General features: G+C 43.6%; 1 protein-coding gene and 1 long non-coding RNA gene across 18 annotated transcripts in view; one reads left to right on the top strand and one right to left on the bottom strand.

The window, feature by feature from the left end:
- Positions 1-22,153, bottom strand: part of LOC105419525 (B-cell receptor CD22-like) — a 33,762-nt gene that overhangs the window by 7,975 nt on the left and 3,634 nt on the right. For 6 of the 17 annotated variants that reach the window (XR_003891569.1, XR_003891572.1, XR_003891570.1 and 3 more), the window contains exons 1-7: positions 21,332-21,688; positions 20,481-20,828; positions 20,214-20,390; positions 19,628-19,981; positions 19,331-19,555; positions 18,884-19,144; positions 18,409-18,493 (exon numbers count right to left, since the gene is read on the bottom strand). Coding sequence is in view for 4 of the 17 variants with exons in the window: in XM_029850805.1 (XP_029706665.1) it covers positions 17,501-17,622; positions 17,715-17,884; positions 18,409-18,493; positions 18,884-19,144; positions 19,331-19,555; positions 19,628-19,981; positions 20,214-20,390; positions 20,481-20,828; positions 21,332-21,377 (1,788 nt within the window). In the remaining 13 variants the exon portion in view is untranslated. Of the gene's footprint in view, positions 1-266; positions 591-3,595; positions 3,706-3,979; positions 4,062-4,451; positions 5,124-5,195; positions 5,553-5,784; positions 5,968-6,058; positions 6,407-11,753; positions 11,819-16,277; positions 17,623-17,714; positions 17,885-18,087; positions 18,128-18,408; positions 18,494-18,883; positions 19,145-19,330; positions 19,556-19,627; positions 19,982-20,213; positions 20,391-20,480; positions 20,829-21,331; positions 21,702-22,153 lie in introns of those variants that run through there. The other 11 variants (XM_029850807.1, XM_029850805.1, XM_029850808.1 and 8 more) reach the window with 11 other exon arrangements.
- On the top strand, positions 286-21,552 carry LOC115253283 (uncharacterized). Its single transcript, XR_003891586.1, has 3 exons — positions 286-369; positions 7,821-7,824; positions 21,480-21,552. It is a non-coding gene; the product is annotated as an uncharacterized lncRNA (long non-coding RNA).

The following is a 22,153-nucleotide window of genomic DNA, read 5'->3' as shown; positions in this document are numbered from 1 at the left end:
ATATTAACACACAGAATCTTTGGCACTTTCACAGATGTTTTTTTCCTCCCCCAAAAAATAATACAAAACTAATATGTGATGAGGGTTATTCAACTCAGCACCCAAGCTTGTTCCTTCCTTTTCAGATTATTTCAGATTATGGTTATATTTCAAAAGGTTTAGTGTCACTTCTGATCACAAAATCATCTCATCATCGTCCAAATCAGCCGTCTGTTTTATTGTAACTGCTGAAGACAATTTAACTATTTCAATGCGAAGACATTTACCTGGAGCGATGAGGAGAAGGAGTAAGGCTGCTGCAGCCAACCCCATGGCTGCTGCTCTGCTGCTGCAGGTCCAGACGTGACCGTTCAGGTCAGCTCAGGGCAGGTGGCTGGTCAGCTCTCTGAGCTTGAGAAAAGAGCAGTCAGACTGTCAAGACGTCTCGCTGAAGTGGAGTCGATTTTCTACGAACTTTGAAGAAGTAAAACATGTTCTGTTTCCTTCCTCTTTCCATGATTTATATGCATGGCTGGTAGAAAATACAGAACCATTTAACAAAAGAAAAAAAGATGTAATTTTGATGCTGTAAATTTTCAGGATTTTCTTTTCAAGAGTGTAAAAACAGATCTGCTCTGTGAGTAAAACAGAGAGTCAGTGACAGTGTTGGTGGTAAAGTGGTGCATGTGCAGCTGGTTCAGGCAGAAGCTACCACAGATACGAGGCAAATTAATGTTTAAAGCACAACAAACGTCAAAACAATTTGATAACCGTCAACTATATTAATTAAATTCAAAGCTGTTTTATTTTCTTTAGAGTGAGTTTAAAATGAGTCTCAATTAAGTGTAGGAATTAAATTGAAAACAAAAAGACAGTTGAAAACAGAAAATTTCAGAGGTTGTGTGCAGAAAAAAAAAACAAAAGTGTGAAGTTGTTTGCACTAATTTTAGACACTGAGGTGTCAATGTTTCTGTAGCAACCTTAGAGGGCAGATCAAGTGTGAATTTATTAGATTCTTTCTTTTTTAAATTGATTTAATGGCTACACAAAACACTTCCAATCATCCTTAATTTTACTTTTCCAGTTAGAGGGGGCGACACAAATGGAAACAACTCTGAACCTACTGGAAAAACGTATTTTATCATTATCACATTGAAAAACACCTCTACAGCACGACACAGCCCATCACACAACTCTCACACTTTGATGTGCTCAGTTACAGATCTCCAACACGTTCTGACGCACACCTCCCGCCATCCTTCTTTTATTGAAATTAGGAGGTCCCTAGTTACAGAAGTCAAATGTGTCTAAGGGAGGGGGAAAACACAAGATAGCAGGTCACAAACAAAGCAAAAGACTGTAAATCATAATGGTGAGATTATATGTAGGCCTTCACTGATTTCATTAGCTTAGCTCGCAAACAGCACATTCTTCTATATCAGACAGATTAAAAGAACAGCTCCTGGGTCAGGCCCTGCAGCTCTGTCTCCAGTCAATGCCACTTCAACAGCCGCCGCATTTCTGTCGCCCTTGACCAGAGAAGTTCGAGTTGACATATCAAGCATCATGAACATTAAGCATTAGCAAATAATAGGAAACATTAAGTAATGAGAAACAATATAACGAGAATAAAGAATATAACAAGGTAAAAGCAAATAAGAGATAACTTTAATATAATGGATCTAACATTTCCCTCCTGTTTATCACATATTTGCTTCAAATTCTCATAGTCATTTAACAATCTCTTCCAGTAGATTTTCAAAGTCATGTTTATGAACACAAATACATTTACACTCAGGGGAAAATTAGCTCAATTCACTCGTAGTCTTCAGAGTCTGTAGTCAAATCCAGCTCGTCTGTAAATTAAGGGATTCAGCCATACGGTTTTTCCATGGGAGCGATAGCTGTGGTGATAAGGCGGTTAATAAGAGAACGCAGGCAGGGAATACAACAACAAGGAGGCAGAGACTATTTTTTTGGGTTATTGGTGTTTATTTGAATCTGATGATTTTCCCTTTTTGTTTGTATTTCCTTTGTTTTTTTTCCTTCTATTCAATTTAAGGTCTGGGCAGTTGTAGAGCCAAAGCAGCAGTGATCAGTCCAGTGGTTTAATCTCCTATTGTCCGGTGCAATTCCCTCTTCCAGGCAACATGGAGGAGATTCAACAGTTTCGAGAGTGGTGTTGCAGCTTAAGGCAGACCACGAGCAACTTCGTCAAGAAGGTTGGGGCTTCCTCCCGCCATCCTTCCATTCAGAGCGCTTTGCCGTAAGGGTGCGCGCGCCAGTTTGCACTGGGTAGCTTAAGGCAGACTCTGCATCCAATTCCCTAATGGCAGTGTTTAGACCTGGGTGCAAACTGGGCCCTGTCTCTCGTCGGGTCGACGATCCAAAAGGTAGGGGTGGATGTGGCAGGGCATGGCCTGCCCTCCGAACAGGTGCCATATGGAGGTAGTGCCTTAATTGGTGGGTGGGGAGAAAAAGGTTTATATAAGGCACTGCCTCCAGCTGGCTTTAGTTGACTTCCCTCTTCGACGAAGGTGTAGCGTGGTTGCAGCTTATCTGGGCTGTTTGACCAACTGAACCTGTCCCAGAATGAGCATGCTGTCTGGCAGCGCCAAGAAGGTTGGTGCTTCCTCCCGCCATCCTTCCGTCCAGAGCGCTTTGCCGTAATGGCGTGCGCGCTAGTTGGCACTGGGCAGGTAAGGCGCAGCAATGCGCGTCACTGACTCCCCCATTCACTTAGTGATAAATGGTAATGGGGCTGTTCTTGCTGCAGTTGGCTGCCGGCTGGTGTCAGTGGGTCGCGATGCCCCAGCGGGAACCCCTCATGGAGTAGATCACCTCGCTTACTGGACCCACTGCTGCTTTGGCTCAGTCCCGCTTTCGGGACTCTCTCCTGTTCGCTCTCGCGCTCTCTCTCTCTCTCTCGCCCCCCCCCCCCCCTTCGCTCGGGGGACGGCGCTGAGACGTAGTGGTGCCGCCGAGGCGACCACGGAGCTATTGCTTTCAATTTTAGACTCTTAACAGTATGTAAATTGTATCAATTTACATTTACTTTTGTTGGTTTTGTTGCTTTTTGTGTCTTGGTTGACGTTGTTTTCTTTTGGACGACCTGGTCGCCATTTATTCGCTTGTCTGTGTGAGGTGTGTGTGTGCGTGTGCGCTCGTCGCGTCTGATTGTTTATCATTGTAAATTTAATTGTCCTCTTTTCTTTGTGGACAGGTGCTGCGGGCCACGGCGGGGACCCAACCCCTGGTGGAGGGCGTTTTTATCACACCTCTCGTGTGTAGTTTTGTTTGTAGTAGCACGGGTGTTTTTAGTTTGTTTATCTCCCCTAATTGAGTTTCACCTGCCGGTGGGGCCCCAGCCCTGTCCACCCCCTTTTTGTTTGATTTTTTTGTACAGCCGAGTTAGTTCGGTGTCGAGTTGGATTTAATAAAATTGTACTGCCTAACCCTCAATCCTGTCTCTGCCTCTGGAACCGAACCGTATCTGCGCGTGCCTGTTTCCGGTTAATTCCTGGGGTGAAATTCCCCAGGTGGCGTTGTCATTGACCGTTCCACCTCTCTCCACCCCGCCACACCTGGAATCCAAAAACTGAAATGGAAGATCAACTAAATGTCTCCTCTCTTTATTAAACTGCATTTAGAGATTGACAGGATGCTTCTCGGACAAATGAGTTTACCACTTTTGTCTCTACTGACTTCTTATGTGTGTTCTTCTTCCTGGTGATTTAATATAAAAAAAAATTAAGAGTAGCAGCAAATCTAAATAATAACAATCAGAAATATGTAGAATAGTTCCGCATGTATTTAATTGCATCTGAGTGTGGTTTGGTTGCCATATCAACAAAAGTTTTCACTTGTACTGATGTCACCGCTGAATCAACACTCAGTTTAAATATTGCATGTTTGCCACATTTTAATTCCTTCTGCAAATCATCACGTTGCCTGTAAAAAGCCTCTCCATATGAAACAGGGTCCGAAATCATCAACTTACCTAAACAAAACAAAGACTCCTGTAAGTCCAATAAGGAAAATCCCAACACCTGATCTGATGGCTGCCAGTTTCCATGGCCAAACTGCTCAACGGAAAATTTAATAAATGAACAAAGTTTGAGATTTTTAACCCTCTTTCTGCAGAACAGACACAATCCCATCCCTGGTTATAATGCTGGTTAATAGTAGCTGTTGCTGACAGTGAACTGAACAAGTTCAAACAGATCTGGAAACTAGAAAATTCAATTAAATATTTAAAAATTAAACATTTTTTATACTACTTAAAATTCAACGGTCAAGTATGTAAGATGTGTCTGAATGAAGCAGTGATGACACAAATATTAAGAACTAAATACACACAGAGTAAAACACAGTAATAAGTTTAAAATTATTATACAATGACACATGTCTACAGTTGTTAGATTCAATTCTGATTTACACATTTTACCTGTAATGAAGAAATAAAAACCCACCTGGGACAACAGTCACATTCACTGTAGACTCACTGTGTCCTAACAGGTTCCAGACTCGACAGGAATAACGTCCACTGTCTTTGGCTGTGACCTGAGTGATGACGAAGTTCTGCTGTGATGATTTTGATGAGTTTTCACCCTCCTTGTACCAGCTGTAATTAGCTGCCGGGTTAGCATCAGAGCTACAGTTCAGGGTGATTGTAGTGTCCTCCTCAACCTCACCAGAGGGACTCACTGACACTAATGGACCTTCAGGAGCATCTGCAGGACATCACAACAATAAGAATGTTACTACAGAACAAGAAGGTGGTTGGTGCACATATATGTATTTATACATACATCAATATAGCGACTGAACAGTAGTGAACATTCTAAACTGGAGACTCATCATCCTGGATAAACACCCCATAATCAGTGACTGAATCCAAATCAGTCTTATTTACTTACACACTGCAGGAGAGCGGAAGGATTCGTATCCTATAACAGTGCAGGAATATCTGGCTGGAGAATTTATACTCAGGGAAACATGTTGAATTCTTGTGACACCGTCAACGTTCTCATCATTCTTGTACCATATGTAAGAATTAAGAGATGCTCCACACTGACTCTGACATGTCAGCTCACTCCTGTTGCTGCTCTCTTGTCTACTCACACGTACCTGCAGCACTGGGTCTGTCATCAACAAGCACACCGTTACTATAGAAACAACTGCTGACGTCAACACACTGACATGCTGAGAGTTACCTGGTACAGTCAGTCTGACTCCAGGTTCACCAGTTAATCTCCAACCACCTGTGTTTGTTCTGATCATGAACTTGTAGACAGCTGAGTCGTTCTTATGCACATTTGTGATCCTCATAGTATATCTGTAGTAGTAGTCGTACTTTGACTGATCATACTGATATTTTAATTACTCTTTAAAGCACGTATATGAATGATGTGAGTTGGAGCTGAGTTCCACATCAGAAGCTTTTATAACCCAGAAAGTATCACCGTATGGTACCCTTCTTGAATATCTGCAGTTGTAGCTGATGTCGACTGTTGATCCTTTGACAACACAGATTTCAGTAGAAGTGGAAGTCGCTGCCTTGAACCTCACACCTGTAACACACAATGCACAAAACTGCTCTTACTGTCAAACAATGATTCAAATCACAATATGACACAGGCACAGAAAAGAACTGGCCAGTTGATGTCCAAATTCTGACTTTTGCTGTGACTGAAAGGATCATATGATTGACGTTGGAGTTGTTGCTGGTTTCTACTTTAACACAGTGAAACTATTTCTGCATCAGTGTAGAGATGATATTATGTTACAGTTTGGTGAACTCACCAGAATGTCCTATTTCTTCTATCCTACAGGTGCAGTCGTCTGTAAGAATATTGTCTTCTGGAGCTGCATAATAAATGTTTCCAAGGATCTTTTGTTCAGTCTTGAACAAGTTACAGTTTTGTTGACGTGTCAGAGAACACCTGCCACAGCTCAGATTCTGAGTTGATCTGATCACCTGAAGATCTGAGGAAGAAAAACAACTCATGGTAGACTGACACAGAGGCACGCCACCCATCAGATACTGATGTCATAAAGATGCAGAATAAAACATTACCTGACACCCTCAGAGTGACTCCAGGTTTACCATAATACTTCCCATCATGTAGATCAGTTATTAATCTGAACATGTAAACAGTTGAGTCGCTCTCTGTCAAGTTTCTGATGATCAGAGTACATCTGTTGATCTTGTCATCACAGATATTCTCAACACGACCTGAATACTCTGGGATTGACGTCAGATTCTCAAAATTAGGAATCCTCTTTTTTAGGAACCAGAATTTATCTGTAACTTTATGATACTCTGGGTAAATATAGGTGCAGCTGATGTTGACTGTTGATCCTTTGACAGCAAAGATGTGACCATTGGTGTACTTCACCCCCCAAACATCCTGAGCCTGTAGAACTGGAAAATATCAGAAACAACAATCAGATACATTCAGGCATTCATATAATATAATTATAATTCATATAATTTTACAATAACCAGCTTCAGAAATAAAGCATTAATATTTAAATCTTTAAATGATTTATTTGAGGATGTGAAGAAAGCTTTCAGTAGATGACTGCTATAAAGGTGATCCTGTGTCTGCTGTGTTTTACTGTGTTGGGTAGAGTTACTGGAACTTGTCTGAGTCTCTGTTTGTCTTTAATTTGGTTCATTTGTTCAGAATCAGAAAATATTAACACACAGAATCTTTGGCACTTTCACAGATGTTTTTTTTTCCTCCCCCCAAAAATAATACAAAACTAATATGTGATGAGGGTTATTCAATTTAGCACCCAAGCTTGTTCCTTCCTTTTCAGATTACCGTATTGGCCCGAATATAAGACGACCCTGATTATAAAACGACCCCCTCTTTTTCAAGACTCAAGTTTGAAAAAAGACTTTTTGAACACCAAATTTAATTTATATACAGAAAATAATTACAGTACATCTGAAACAAATGATTATATCTTCGACCCACTTTTCTCCAGATTGTCGCTACATTTCTCTATTTTCTGTTATCTCTTCTCTTATTTTCTTCTCTTTTCTTTCTTACCGCTATTTTTTACTTTTCTTCTTCGTGCTACCGCTATTTTTATTTTTCTTCTTCGTGACAGGGGTTCGCTTTGGCCTGGGACGTTAAGTTCAGCATTCGCTTTAAATATATCTGGCGCCATCTAGCGTTGTGAATGGGTATACTGTCTAGACCGCGAATGTAAGACGACCCTGTGGCGGACACATTTGGGTGTATCTCACACCCAGGTGATGCATGGGGTGATGGGCGTGGTTATCCCTTGATTGGATGCACTGTTCAACGCGCCATTCAGAGTTGGTCTGCTGGTTGCAGAATAAAGACGTCTAAACCATGTGCTCTGTCCGAGTCGTTCCTCGTCCTGCCACATTGGTGACCCCGTTTTGAACATGTTTGAGGCAGCAGACGATGGTATCTCCTCTTCGGTAATGTCGCCCCGACACGCGCAACCAGCCAGCGTCATCGCGTCCGTGAAGCTGCCCGACTTCTGGCAGAGCGACCCGGCCCCGTGGTTCCAGCATGTCGAAGCGCTTTTCCACCTGCGAGGAGTCACCGAGGACGACTCCAAATATTATTTGGTGGTCGCGGCTATGGACCAGCAATCCACTCGCCGCGTCATGCAGCTGCTGCGGGATCCGCCACCGCGCGGAAAGTACGCAGCGATCAAAGAGCTCCTGCTCCGGAGGTACAGCCAATCCGCCGCGGAAAGGGCGGACAAACTGCTTTCCCTGCCGGGTTTGGGCGATGGTTCGGCGGTGGACCTTATGGACAGCATGCTGTCATTGCTGGGGGCAGACGAAGGCGGGTTCCTTTTCCCGCACATTTTCCTGCGCCAACTTCCACATCCGGTCCGGGCGGCCTTGGCGAACTCCCCGAGTTTGGCGGCTGGTGATTTCCGTGGTTTGGCTGAGGAAGCGGATCGTGTGCTGCTGACTGCGAGGAGGACCTCCGTGCAGAGCGTGTTGGCGGATTCCCGGCTGCTGGTACCAGAGGACACAGACCAGGCGATGGTTGCTGGAGTTTCCTCCCGGAGGAGGAAGAGTGACCTGTGTTTCTTCCACCAGCGTTTTGGCCACAAGGCCCGGCGCTGCGTTCCTCCATGTGCGTTCGAGACGCAGGGAAACGCCAGGGCCAGCGCTCAGTAGCAGCTGTGGGCGCTGGTGAACAGGAGGAGCTGCTGTTTGTCAAAGACTCCCTGTCAGGCCGGCGGTTACTGGTGGATTCTGGCTCCCAGAAGAGCCTCCTCCCTCCAGGCAGCGCAGACCTGTCATCCTCGGGCGCAGGCCCCCAACTGACTGCTGCTAATGGTTCCTCTATTGAGACATTTGGTACCAGGTCGGTGACTGTTTGTTTTTCTGGACGCAGGTTCACATGGGACTTTGTGTTAGCCTCCATTACTGTTCCCATCATAGGCGCAGATTTTCTGTGTTCTCATGGTCTGCTAGTGGATGTTGCTAACCGACGTCTAATCGATGCTGTGTCTTTTGCCACCTTTCCATGTCTGACGGGGGGACCTGGGCTGCTGGCACATGCCAGTTTTGCTGTGGCGGGCAATGTTTTTCAGCGGTTGCTGGGTGATTTTCCGTCGCTTACTACGCCCGCGTTTTCCACGGCCGTCACAAAGCACGGGGTGGAGCACTTCATTCCCACCGCGGGTCCGCCCGTTTTTGCACGCGCTTGGCGACTCGATGCTGTGAAGTTGGCGACGGCTAGGGAGGAATTCGCCACAATGGAGCGTTTAGGGATTGTGCGGCGCTCTAACAGCCCATGGGCCTCTCCGCTCCATATGGTGCCCAAGGCGGATGGCACTTGGCGGCCCTGTGGCGATTTTCGTCGTCTTAACAACATCACAGCCCATGACCGTTACCCCATTCCGCACATTCAGGATTTTTCCGTTCGCTTGGCAGGCACTACCATTTTCTCCAAGGTAGACTTGGTGCGGGGCTATCATCAGGTTCCGGTGCGTGCCGAGGATGTGCCCAAGACTGCCGTGATTACCCCGTTTGGGCTTTTCGAGTTCCTGCGCATGCCCTTTGGCCCGAAGGGGGCAGCACAGACCTTTCAGCGGCTAATGGACTCGGTATTGCGTGACCTCACCTTTGTGTTCGTCTACTTGGACGACATATTGGTAGCAAGTCCTTCGGCAGATGAGCACCTGACCCACCTTGGGCAGGTTTTTCAGCGACTGGCAGATCATGGCCTGATCGTAAACCCAGCGAAATGCCAGTTTGGTCTGCCAGTGATTGATTTCTTGGGCCACCGCATTTCTTCTGATGGTGTAGTTCCATTGCCATCCAAGGTGCAAGTGGTGGCGGAATTTCCTCGTCCGGTCTCCGTTAAGGCTCTGCAGGAATTCTTGGGGATGGTGAATTTTTATAACCGTTTTCTCCCCAGGGCAGCCCACCTCCTGCAGCCACTGTATGAGGCCCTACGGATGAAGAGGGCTACGGATCAGGTCGACTGGACTGCCGAGCGGGTCCAGGCGTTTGAGGGGGCCAAGTCTGCCTTAGCCAACGCCACACTGTTGGCCCATCCGGCACCTCGGGCGGACATCGCTTTGACGACTGACGCCTTAGATGTGGCCGTCGGGGCAGTGGTCAAACAGAGTGTGGGTGGTGCATGGCAGCCCCTTGCATTTTTCAGTCGCAAGCTACGGGACAATGAGCGGAAGTACAGCGTTTTTGACCGGGAGTTACTTGCATTGTACCTGGCTACGCGTCATTTTCGTTTTCTGCTCGAGGGCCGGTCTTTCACGGCTTATGTCGACCACAAACCTCTGACATTCGCTATGTCAAAGGTGTCGGAGCCTTGGTCTGCGCGTCAGCAGCGTCATCTGGCGGCAGTGTCGGAGTTCACGACTGACGTTCGGCACGTGGCTGGAAAAGCTAACCCGGTGGCCGATTGTCTGTCGCGGGTGTTGATTTGTCCTGTGCACTTAGGGCTGGATTTCTCTGCCATGGCGGCTGACCAGTCGGGGGACCCGGAGATAGGGGCTCTTGAGTCCACCGGTACAGGCTTGAAGCTGGAGAAAGCTGTAGTACAGGATGGCGGTCCTACCCTCCTTTGTGACGTTTCCACCGGTCGTCCCCGACCTGTGGTCCCGGTGGCCTGGCGCCGCAGGGTCTTTGATATGGTCCATTCCCTCTCACACCCGGGGGTCCGCGCATCGGTGAAACTGGTGAGTGCCAAGTTTGTCTGGCCTGGCCTTCGCAAGGAGGTCAGAGAATGGGCAGCAGCCTGTGTGGCATGTCAGCGTGCTAAGGTTCACCAGCACACCAAGGCACCCCTTGAACCATTCGCGATTCCAGCCAGACGGTTTGACCACGTGCATGTGGACCTGGTGGGACCCTTACCGCCATCCCACGGGTACACTCATCTGCTCACTATGGTGGATCGCACCACCAGGTGGCCGGAGGTGGTCCCTCTTTCCTCCACGACATCGGCAGACGTCGCTAGAGCATTTCTTTCGGCTTGGGTCGCACGTTTTGGCTCCCCTTCCGACATTACTTCTGACAGGGGACCTCAGTTTGTCTCGGAACTGTGGTCATCTATGGCTAGGTCCTTGGGCACACAGGTTCACCGTACCACTGCGTACCATCCTCAGGCTAACGGGCTTTGTGAACGCTTTCACCGTTCACTCAAGGCAGCATTGCGTGCCGCGCTTTCGGATGACAGCTGGGTGGATCGTTTACCTTGGGTGATGCTTGGTTTGCGTTCAGCTCCTAAAGAGGATATGGATGCTTCGCCTGCGGAATTGGTCTTGGGACAACCGCTTCGTGTTCCAGGGGAATTTCTGCCAGAGAGTGCGCCTCCTTGTAACTTTCCTGCTGGAAGTTACTTTTCGGCTGGGCCTGCTCTGGTTCCATCCCCTGTGCTCCACTGTTTCCCGCGGTCCTTTGTACCGACGGACTTAGCAACAGCTCGTTTTGTTTTTGTACGACATGACCCCCACCGGTCACCCCTTCGCCCTCCGTACGACGGCCCATTCCGGGTGCTCGAGACGGGGGCGAAGAGTTTCGTGCTCGATATGGGTGGTCGGTCGGAGCGGGTCACGTTGGATAGGCTGAAGCCGGCGCATTTGCTGGTTGGGCAGGATGTGTTGCCGGCTCAGGTCCCCCGTCGGGGCCGTCCTCCCAAGGTCCAGAATGTCCCGTCTGATGATCTTTGTTCTAATTTACAGCCTGCTGTGGACTTTGTTTCTCCTGCTTGCGACTCATCTGCGTTCCCGGAAGAGGGGCGCCGCAGCCGTTATGGCAGGCTGATTAAACCCCCTGTCAGGGACTGAAATGTAAAATTGTTATTTTTCCTTTCCCTCTTTCTGCTGTTCTTCTCCCTTCTGGGTGTTCGGGGGGGGGCTGTGTGGCGGACACATTTGGGTGTATCTCACACCCAGGTGATGCATGGGGTGATGGGCGTGGTTATCCCTTGATTGGATGCACTGTTCAACGCGCCATTCAGAGTTGGTCTGCTGGTTGCAGAATAAAGACGTCTAAACCATCTGCTCTGTCCGAGTCGTTCCTCGTCCTGCCACAACCCCAGCTTTTTCAGTCTTATTTCAACGCAAAAAACACCATCTTATATTCGGGCCAATACGGTATTTCAGATTATGGTTATATTTCAAAAAGTTTAGTGTCAATTCTGATCACAAAATCATCTCATCATCATCCAAATCAGCAATCTGTTTTACTGTAACTGCTGAAGACAATTTAACTATTTCAATGCGAAGACATTTACCTGGAGCGATGAGGAGAAGGAGGAAGGCTGCTGCAGCCAACCCCATGGCTGCTGCTCTGCTGCTGCAGGTCCAGACGTGACCGTTCAGGTCAGCTCATGGCAGGCAGCTGGTCAGCTCTCTGAGCATGAGAAAATCAGCTCTTGGCAGCTGATCAGCTCTCTGAGCTTGAGAAAAGAGCAGCCAGACCATCAAGACGTCTCGCTGAAGTGGAGTCGATTTTCTACGAACTTTGAAGAAGTAAAACATGTTCTGTTTCCTTCCTCTTTCCATGATATATTATATGCATGGCTGGTAGAAAATACAGAACCATTTAACAATAGAAAAAAAGATGTACCGGTAATTTTGATGCTGTAAGTTTTCAGGATTTTCTTTTAAAGAGTGTAAAAACAGATCTGCTCTGTGAGTAAAACAGACAGTCAGTGACAGTGTTGGTGGTAAAGTGGTGCATGTGTAGCTGGTTCAGGCAGAAGCCACCACAGATACGAGGCAAATTAATGTTTAAAGCACAACAAACGTCAAATCAATTCGATAACCGTCAACTATATTAATTAAATTCAAAGCTGTTTTATTTTCTTTAGAGTTAGTTTAAAATGAGTCTCAATTAAGTGTAGGAATTAAATTGAAAACAAAAAGACAGTTGAAACCAGAAAATTTCAGAGGTTGTGTGCAGAAAAAGAACCCAAAAGTGTGAAGATTAGCGAGTATGAAGAAAAGATCGATAGTCAGCATCGACTTTTGGAAAAATTGAGACCAGACACGACGATACTCCCTACCGGTGAAGTCTAAAGCTTTTTCAAACACTATCGAGTATAACTGCTGCATAAATACGTGTGTATTGTCTTTATGCATAATGCTTACAGAATATGCACCTTTCGAATAATCTTTAGAACTCTTTTGGTTACCATATAAGACTCGGTCTTGGCCCGTGTGCCCTGTTCTCCGCGCGTTTTTAATGTTTTCAAAATAAGTGTAGTATCATCTAGTGGTGCTTTCTGTTATAATCTCAAGTGAGTTGGATTTGGCAATAGTCTACATACTCATAAAACATTCCGATTCAGAACGCTGGCAGGCTATTCATGCAATTTGACCTTTTCGAAAAAAACACTAAACCACAACAGGAGCACAGACCAGGGCCATATATTCTCCAAAAGAGGCAGACTTTCTCAAACTCATCGAGCATTTAAAGGATTAATTTTTAGTCATCTGTTTCGTCTTCTGTCCAGTTTTAAGAAATGCGTAACTCTGGTTACTGATGTCTGCAGAGACCTCACAAACCAGCTCAAAAAGGCTGAATTAAAGGAAGCTTTATGAGTGGGTCACACAGGGCAATTCACCAAGAAAGTGGAGCATATTTCACCACTTAATATTTTGTAGTCTATTTTTTACTACTTATATATATATAGATATATATCGATATACTGTATATATATACCTATAAGCTTTATTTATAAAGTGTCAATAACAATGAATTGTCTCTCCAGACTTTCCACAGCAACATGCCTATAAAGACAAGTGGGTTCTTACTGACCATCACTGGAACTAAAAGAACATCTGTCCAGCACTTACAAGAAGGAGCAACCTGTGATTCAAAACAATGAAATGCTTCTTTCTATTGATCAGGATCATGACCCCAGTGAATATCCTACTTTGGACTTGAATCTTGATGATTCTCTACAAAAGACTTTAGCCATTATGTCGGTAATGAATTCTGAGGAATCAGAACCAAACCTACAGCTGTTCTCTTACAGCACACATGAGGACAGTAATCATAAGGGAGATCAACAAAATGACTCTGGATCAACTCTTCGCAAACAAAACCATCCACAACACAAAGGTGAGCTGAATAGTCCCAGTATTCACAGCTCAGCCAAGCTTCAGCCTCATTCTAATTCAGTCTTTTTTTTCTGTGACACTCTAGATTTTCAAGGGCAACATTTTGTCATGTGCAAGGAGGAAGATGGGGAAGTTCTCATCAACCAGGGGCAGTGGAACACTGAGAGGAACTCTGGTCTGGACCCAGAGGACACAAAACCTCAACACATGAAAGAGGAACATCTCAGGATCACTGCGGAGGAAATTGTATTGAAGCAGGAGACTGACGCATCCCTTTCCCCCCCTAGTTCTGAAGTATACAGGGAGGTTAAGACCCTAAATCCTGATAAAACTACAAAACAGTCTGTGACCAAGTTGCCACTTTTGAATCCTGTGATGTCAGAACCAAACAGTGACCCACTGCTACTGCTTTCCACCAGCTGTCGTGAGGACAAAGTCATAGGTCAAAGGAAAACTAGACGTGGTGGCTCTCGGTCAACCAAGCAGGACAAGAATATAACACAACCCCGACAGCGTGCAGGTAAGCGGCATGCTAAAGATGTTCAGAAACCTAGCAAACTAAAAAGAAACTGTAATTCTGACAGAGGTGAAAAGTCTTTAAAATGTGATACCTGTGGGAAACGTTTTAAATTTAAGTCCACTTTGCACATTCACATCAGAATTCACACAGGTGAAAAGCCATATGTGTGTAAAACATGTGGGAAATATTTCACGCAACAAGGTCACCTGAGTTCTCACATCTTAATTCATACAGGTGAGAAGCCATATGTGTGTTTGACGTGCAAGAAAGGCTTCTTACGAAAAAAGAGTCTGCGCGATCACATGATAATTCACACAGGTCTGCAGCCACATGTATGTGTAACATGTGAGAAAGGTTTCATTCTGAAGGACTTGACCGCCCACATAAGAACCCATAATGCCGAGAAGCCACATGTTTGACTTGAACCTTTCTACGACCACAAATGGAAATATGCTTTATTGGAATTTTGTCCAACAACAAGACCAACACCAAGCTGCACACTCGTAAAGTAAAAATTATACAGAGTACAAATTATATGCAATCACAGCTGCATGTCTTTTGGGGTATGTCTCTACCATGTTTGAATATCTACAGACTATAAATTTTACCCATTCTTCTCCGAAAAGACACTCAGGCTGAGTCAGATTAGATGGGGAGCGTTCGTAAATGGTAGCTTTCAGATGTTGCCACAGATTCTTGAGAAGTATAACTTCGGGCCAGTTAAAATATGGAATATATTTTGCAGTTTAGCAGGTATTCTTTACATATTATAATATGGAAAGAAGAAAACCCCTGAGATGTTGTCCAGAGTGATCTGCAGTGTTGATCAGAGAACCTTCATCCACATGTTTCCTCACATGGCATCTGGCAAACTGCAAAAGGACTTCTTATGGTTTTCTTTTTACAATGGCTTTCTTCTGGCGCCTCTTAAAGGCCAGATCTGTGCAATGCACAACCAGTAGTTGTGCTGTGGACAGATTCTTGAGCTGTGGATCTCAGCTAACCCTAACCTGTGAGATTCAAAGCTTTTTATTTCCCAACCTTGCTTGTTGCACAGAACAGCTGTATTTGTGCTGAAATTAGATTACACACATCATTCAACAATCATCAGGTCAACTTCTGAAGGCAATTGGTTGCATTCAGAAAAAAGGGGAATGAATAATTCTTTGTATGGTTTTTCACATTAAATTTCAGTGTTTGTGACCAAAGGTGGAAACGTTCAAGGAGTGTGAATACATTTGCAAGCTACTATAGATAGTCGACACAGTTGAGAAGCCATGTTTGAATTTGTACAGGTTTTGTTCAAAGAGGTTGTTGACTCGCGCACAAAAACATCCACATACACAAGAAGCTGTTGTGACGGGTGCAGTTAGGACCCAAATGCAGCACTCTGGAAAGCTGGACCGTCGTAATGACTTTTATTAACACACGGGCAAACAGCAACTCAGGCAGACCAGGAAACACAGGAAATAGTCCGTTCTTCAGGCTCTGGGCCCGCACAAAGTCTATGGGTTGCAGGCTCGGGGAGTGGGACGAGCAGCAGCGAAGTCAGGGCCGGGCGGAGAAGTCTAAACCAGGTGAGCAGACAGGAACCAGAGACGCTGAGGCAGAAGTCGTAGTCAGGGGCAGAAAGCAGGTAGGTTGTCCGGGGAACAGGCAAGGCAGGCAGAACGAAGACAGGCAGGGTCGGTAACGAGTAATCTGGCAGGGAAACAACGCTGGAAAGTCTTGCATGAAAGCAGAAGAACAATCTGGCACTGAGTGAGTGTGAGGCTGGAGAATATATACACTGGTAGGTGAGCTGATTGATGAGTGAGGGCAGGTGTGTGATCAGTGACTGAAAGCAGGTGTGTGATCAGAGGGTGTGGCGTGAGCAGGGCAGTGGAAAAGTACTGGGACAGGAGGGAACTGGGGAAAAGGGGCTGTGACAGCTGTATGTTTTTAAAATGTGGAAAGCTTTCATAGAATTAGCCTGTCTACCCCCATGAGTGGTAAAGTGTCCTGTCAGTGCTTATTAACTGAAACCTCAATTGTATAATCACATGAATTTGATTACATATGTTTGCAAAATGCCCATTGGGATTTTTGGGATCAATTTCTCATTGAAGAGAGGTAGCAAGTGGTACTGCAAAAAAAAGTGGACACCAGACTAATAGTGTTCTCATCCCGTGAATTTTCATATTGTAAAAGAAAAAAATGGGTTGTATTCTCTGTTGTATTGATTATCAGAAATTTATTTTCATGGCCACGAAAACTTGGTGTGGCTTGGAAAATGTATTTCTCTATGAAGAAACATTGCCTTTTTCTTTTAGAAACTGGTGTCTTTTCCAGATATGGATATTTGTGAAAAAGAAATTCTGTGAGCCTCTCTGACAGACTGTTGAAACACTTGTTGGAATTGTTATGTGCTGCTGTGCAGAGAAAATTCAATTTCTTTTCCTTATAAGGTTCTTTGCTTAAATTCCATCCTTGTTTTTCCCACAAGACACATCTTATATGTATTTCAGATGTAACATAAATGTATTGGCATCTGTTCTTTGATTAAACCGCTTTTAAAGTAAATTTTCCTTTGATTCATCACATGAGCATGAAGGTTTTTTCCCTACACTACAAAGGAATAGGCAGCACTCAAAAAAGCTCCAGTCTGGGCCAAAAGAACTCAGAACCTCTTTGGGTCTAAAGGGGAAATACTGTGGAGCAGTCAACGAGGGAGGAGACTGATATTCTAATATTATGACAGGTCAGATGTCATGTTTTTAGCTGTGCTTTAACACTTGACAGGGTAAAAAGTTACACATGTGTTCTCTAAACACTAGAATCCACCATGAAAAACTTGTAGTTTGTGTATACAGTATTGCTGACTTGGTTGTGTATTCCACCCGGCTAAGGCTTCATCTTTGCTGCAGGAACGTATTTTTCATCTGAACATTGACTTCAAGAGCATTTTTTGGCATTATAAAAGCCAAAATGTAGACAATAAGGAAAAGTTCCATCTGAAGGTTGGGATCCATTTTTCGGGTATTGGGAGTATCGTGAGTGCGTTACTGACTGTAAATGGTAGGAGGCACTGTGACACCCCTATTGTGTTCGAATGCGACTGCAGAATAGGAAGTGGTAGCCATGGTTGCTTCCCCTGCATTTATTACTTTCAATTGAACAAAAATAAAACCTAAATTCATGAACTGATTGCAAAAAAACAAATCAAGAGGGTAATAAATACTGATACAGAAAGGTAAAAAATATATCAAGCTGTTGCAGTCGTGTGACGCAAAAAACCAAGGATTAAGTAAAGAAGTAAAGTAAAAAGAAGTAAAATATGTTCATGTCATGCACACAAAAAAAAATCTAATTTTTGCTGACAGGAAGTGGGTTTTCTAGTTGGGAAATTTGGTTCTAAAAATGCTTCTGATGACTCATTTCACCAACAACAACATCTGACAATAAAAACACAAATGAAAGGTTTCTACTTGACTGTGCTGTAGATTGCATCAATACTGTCCATGGCACCAGTTGTCCTAAATAAGGGGGGGGAAATACAAAGTCAAAAGTGCAGCTTTGGCAAAAATGTCCACAAAACACAGAAACAGTGAAAATCTTAATGGCTCACCTCGGAGCAGAGCTGGGTCTGTGAAAACTGACTTCAGAGTACTGCACATCTTCTTCCTCCACATGTTTTGGCTCGAGGTGTCCAGATGTTTTGACGTTAGAGCACAGATCTGTCTGGGCTTTGGGGAAGTGGATGCTGGTATATTCGTCCTCCAGCTTACTGGATATATCCTGCAAATGTAAAATTCCATTCATGACTGTGCTTCTTTCAGTCAGCTTGATGTTTGAACTGATTTGAAAATTGCTTATTTGCTGAGCTCCTTAATGGAGGCCTGGAATCCAAAAACTGAAATGGAAGATCAACTAAATGTCTCCTCTCTTTATTAAACTGCATTTAGAGATTGACAGGATGCTTCTCAGACAAATGAGTTTACCACTTTTGTCTCTACTGACTTCTTATGTGTGTTCTTCTTCCTGGTGATTTAATAAAAAAAAAAAAATTAATAAAAGAGTAGCAGCAAATTTAAATAATAACAATTGGAAATATGTAGAATAATTCTGCATGTATTTAATTGCATCTGAGTGTGGTTTGGTTGCCATAACAACAAAAGTTTTCACTCGTACTGATGTCACCGCTGAATCAACACTCAATTTAAATATTGCATGTTTCCCACATTTTAATTCCTTCTGCAAATCATCACGTTGCCTGTAAAAAGCCTCTCCATATGAAACAGGGTCCGAAATCATCAACTTACCTAAACAAAACAACAAAGACTCCTGTAAGTCCAATAAGGAAAATCCCAAAACCTGATCCGATGGCTGCCAGTTTCCATGGCCAAACTGCTCAACGGAAAATTAAATAAATGAACAAAGTTTGAGATTTTTAACCCTCTTTCTGCAGACCAGACACAATCCCATCCCTGGTTATAATGCTGGTTATTAGTAGCTGTTGCTGACAGTGAACTGAACAAGTTCAAACAGATCTGGAAACTGGAAAATTCAATTAAATATTTAAAAATTAAACATTTTATATACTACTTAAAATTCAACGGTCAAGTATGTAAGATGTGTCTGAATGAAGCAGTGATGACACAAATATTAAGAACTAAATACACACAGAGTAAAACACAGTAATAAGTTTAAAATTATTATACAATGACACATGTCTACAGTTGTTAGATTCAATTCTGATTTACACATTTTACCTGTAATGCAGAAATAAAAACCCACCTGGGACAACAGTCACATTCACTGTAGACTCACTGTGTCCTAACAGGTTCCAGACTCGACAGGAATAACGTCCACTGTCTTTGGCTGTGACCTGAGTGATGACGAAGTTCTGCTCTGATGATTTTGATGAGTTTTCACCCTCCTTGTACCAGCTGTAATTAGCTGCCGGGTTAGCATCAGCGCTACAGTTCAGGGTGATTGTAGTGTTCTCCTCAACCTCACCAGAGGGACTCACTGACACTAATGGACCTTCAGGAGCATCTGCAGGACATCACAACAATAAGAATGTTACTACAGAACAAGAAGGTGGTTGGTGCACATATATGTATTTATACATACATCAATATAGCGACTGAACAGTAGTGAACATTCTAAACTGGAGACTCATCATCCTGGATAAACACCCCATAGTCAATGACTGAATCCAAATCAGTCTTATTTACTTACACACTGCAGGAGAGCGGAAGGATTCGTATCCTATAACAGTGCAGGAATATCTGGCTGGAGAATTTATACTCAGGGAAACATCTTGAATTCTTGTGACACCGTCAACTTTCTTATCATTCTTGTACCATATGTAAGAATAAAGAGACGCTCCACACTGACTCTGACACGTCAGCTCACTCCTATTGCTGCTCTCTTGTCTACTCACACGTACCTGCAGCACTGGGTCTGTCATCAACAAGCACACCGTTACTATAGAAACAACTGCTGACGTCAACACACTGACATGCTGAGCGTTACCTGGTACAGTCAGTCTGACTCCAGTTTCACCAGTTAATCTCCAACCACCTGTGTTTGTTCTGATCATGAACTTGTAGACAGCTGAGTCGTTCTTATGCACATTTGTGATCCTCATAGTATATCTGTAGTAGTAGTACTTTGACTGATAATACTGATAATGTAAATCCTCTTTAAAGCACGTATATGAATGATGTGAGTTGGAGCTGAGTTCCACATCAGAAGCTTTTATAACCCAGAAAGTATCATCGTATGGTAACTGGCTTGAATATCTGCAGTTGCAGCTGATGTCGACTGTTGATCCTTTGACAACACAGATTTCAGTAGAAGTGGAAGTCGCTGCCTTGAACCTCACACCTGTAACACACAATGCACAAAACTGCTCTTACTGTCAAACAATGATTCAAATCACAATATGACACAGGCACAGAAAAGAACTGGCCAGTTGATGTCCAAATTCTGACTTTTGCTGTGACTGAAAGGATCATATGATTGACGTTGGAGTTGTTGCTGGTTTCTTCTTTAACACAGTGAAACTATTTCTGCATCCGTGTGGAGATGATATTATGTTACAGTTTGGTGAACTCACCAGAATGTCCTATTTCTTCTATCCTACAGGTGCAGTCGTCTGTAAGAATATTGTCTTCTGGAGCTGCATAATAAATGTTTCCAAGGATCTTTTGTTCAGTCTTGAACAAGTTACAGTTTTGTTGAGGTGTCAGAGAACAGCTGTCACAGTTCAGATTTGATCTGATCACCTGAAGATCTGAGAAGAAAAACAACTCATGGTAGACTGACACAGAGGCACGCCACCCATCAGATACTGATGTCATAAAGATGCAGAACAAAACATTACCTGAGACCCTCAGACTGACTCCAGGTTTACCAGAATACTTCCCATCATGTCGATCAGTTATTAATCTGAACATGTAAACAGTTGAGTCGCTCTCTGTCAAGTTTCTGATGATCAGAGTACATCTGTTGATCTTGTCATCACAGATATTCTCAACACGACCTGAATACTCTGGGATTGACTTCAGATTTTCCACATTAGGAATCCTCTTTTTTAGGAACCAGAATTTATCTGTAACTTTAAGATACCCTGGGTAAATATAGGTGCAGCTGATTTTGACTGTTGATCCTTTGATAGCAAAGATGTGACCATTGGTGTACTTCACTCCCCAACCATACTGAGCCTGTAGAACTGGAAAATATCAGAAACAACAATCAGATACATTCAGACATTCATAAAATAACCATCTTCAGAAAATAAAGCATTAATATTTAAATCTTTAAATGATTTATTTGAGGATGTGAAGAAAGCTTTCAGTAGATGACTGCTATAAAGGTGATCCTGCGTCTGCTGTGTTTTACTGTGTTGGGTGGAGTTACTGGAACTTGTCTGAGTCTCTGGTTCATTTGTTCAGAATCAGAAAATATTAACACACAGAATCTTTGGCACTTTCATAGATGTTTTTTTCCTCCCCCAAAAAATAATACAAAACTAATACGTGATGAGGGTTATTCAATTTAGCACCCAAGCTTGTTCCTTCCTTTTCAGATTATTTCAGATTATGGTTACCGTATATTTCAAAAAGTTTAGTGTCAATTCTGATCACAAAATCATCTCATCATCGTCCAAATCAGCCATCTGTTTTACTGTAACTGCTGAAGACAATTTAACTATTTCAATGCGAAGACATTTACCTGGAGCGATGAGGAGAAGGAGGAAGGCTGCTGCAGCCAACCCCATGGCTGCTGCTCTGCTGCTGCAGGTCCAGACGTGACCGTTCAGGTCAGCTCAGGGCAGGCGGCTGGTCAGCTCTCTGAGCATGAGAAAATCAGCTCTTGGCAGCTGGTCAGCTCTCTGAGCATGAGAAAATCAGCTCTTGGCAGCTGGTCAGCTCTCTGAGCTTGAGAAAAGAGCAGTCAGACCGTCAATACGTCTCGCTGAAGTGGAGTCGATTTTCTACGAACTTTGAAGAAGTAAAACATGTTCTGTTTCCTTCCTCTTTCCATAATTTATATTCATGGCTGGTAGAAAATACAGAACCATTTAACAAATGAAAAAAAGATGTAATTTTGATGTTGTAAGTTTTCAGGATTTTATTTTAAAGAGTGTAAAAACAGATCTGCTCTGTGATTAAAACAGAGAGTCAGTGACAGTGTTGGTGGTAAAGTGGTGCATGTGCAGCTGGTTCAGGCGGAAGCTACCACAGATACGAGGCAAATGAATGTTTAAAGCACAACAAACGTCAAAACAATTTGATAACCGTCAACTATATTAATGAAATTCAAAGCTGTTTTATTTTCTTTAGAGTGAGTTTAAAATGAGTCTCAATTAAGTGTAGGAATTAAATTGAAAACAAAAAGACAGTTGAAACCAGAAAATTTCAGAGGTTGTGTGCAGAAAAAAAAACCAAAAGTGTGAAGTTGTTTGCACTAATTTTAGACACTGAGGTGTCAATGTTTCTGTAGCAACCTTAGAGGGCAGATCAAGTGTGAATTTATTAGATTCTTTCTTTTTTA

This window comes from Takifugu rubripes, chromosome 17, assembly GCF_901000725.2.
Source record: "Takifugu rubripes chromosome 17, fTakRub1.2, whole genome shotgun sequence".
NCBI classification, from domain to species: Eukaryota; Metazoa; Chordata; class Actinopteri; order Tetraodontiformes; family Tetraodontidae; genus Takifugu; species Takifugu rubripes.
This window is presented reverse-complemented; position numbering and strand designations above follow the sequence as displayed.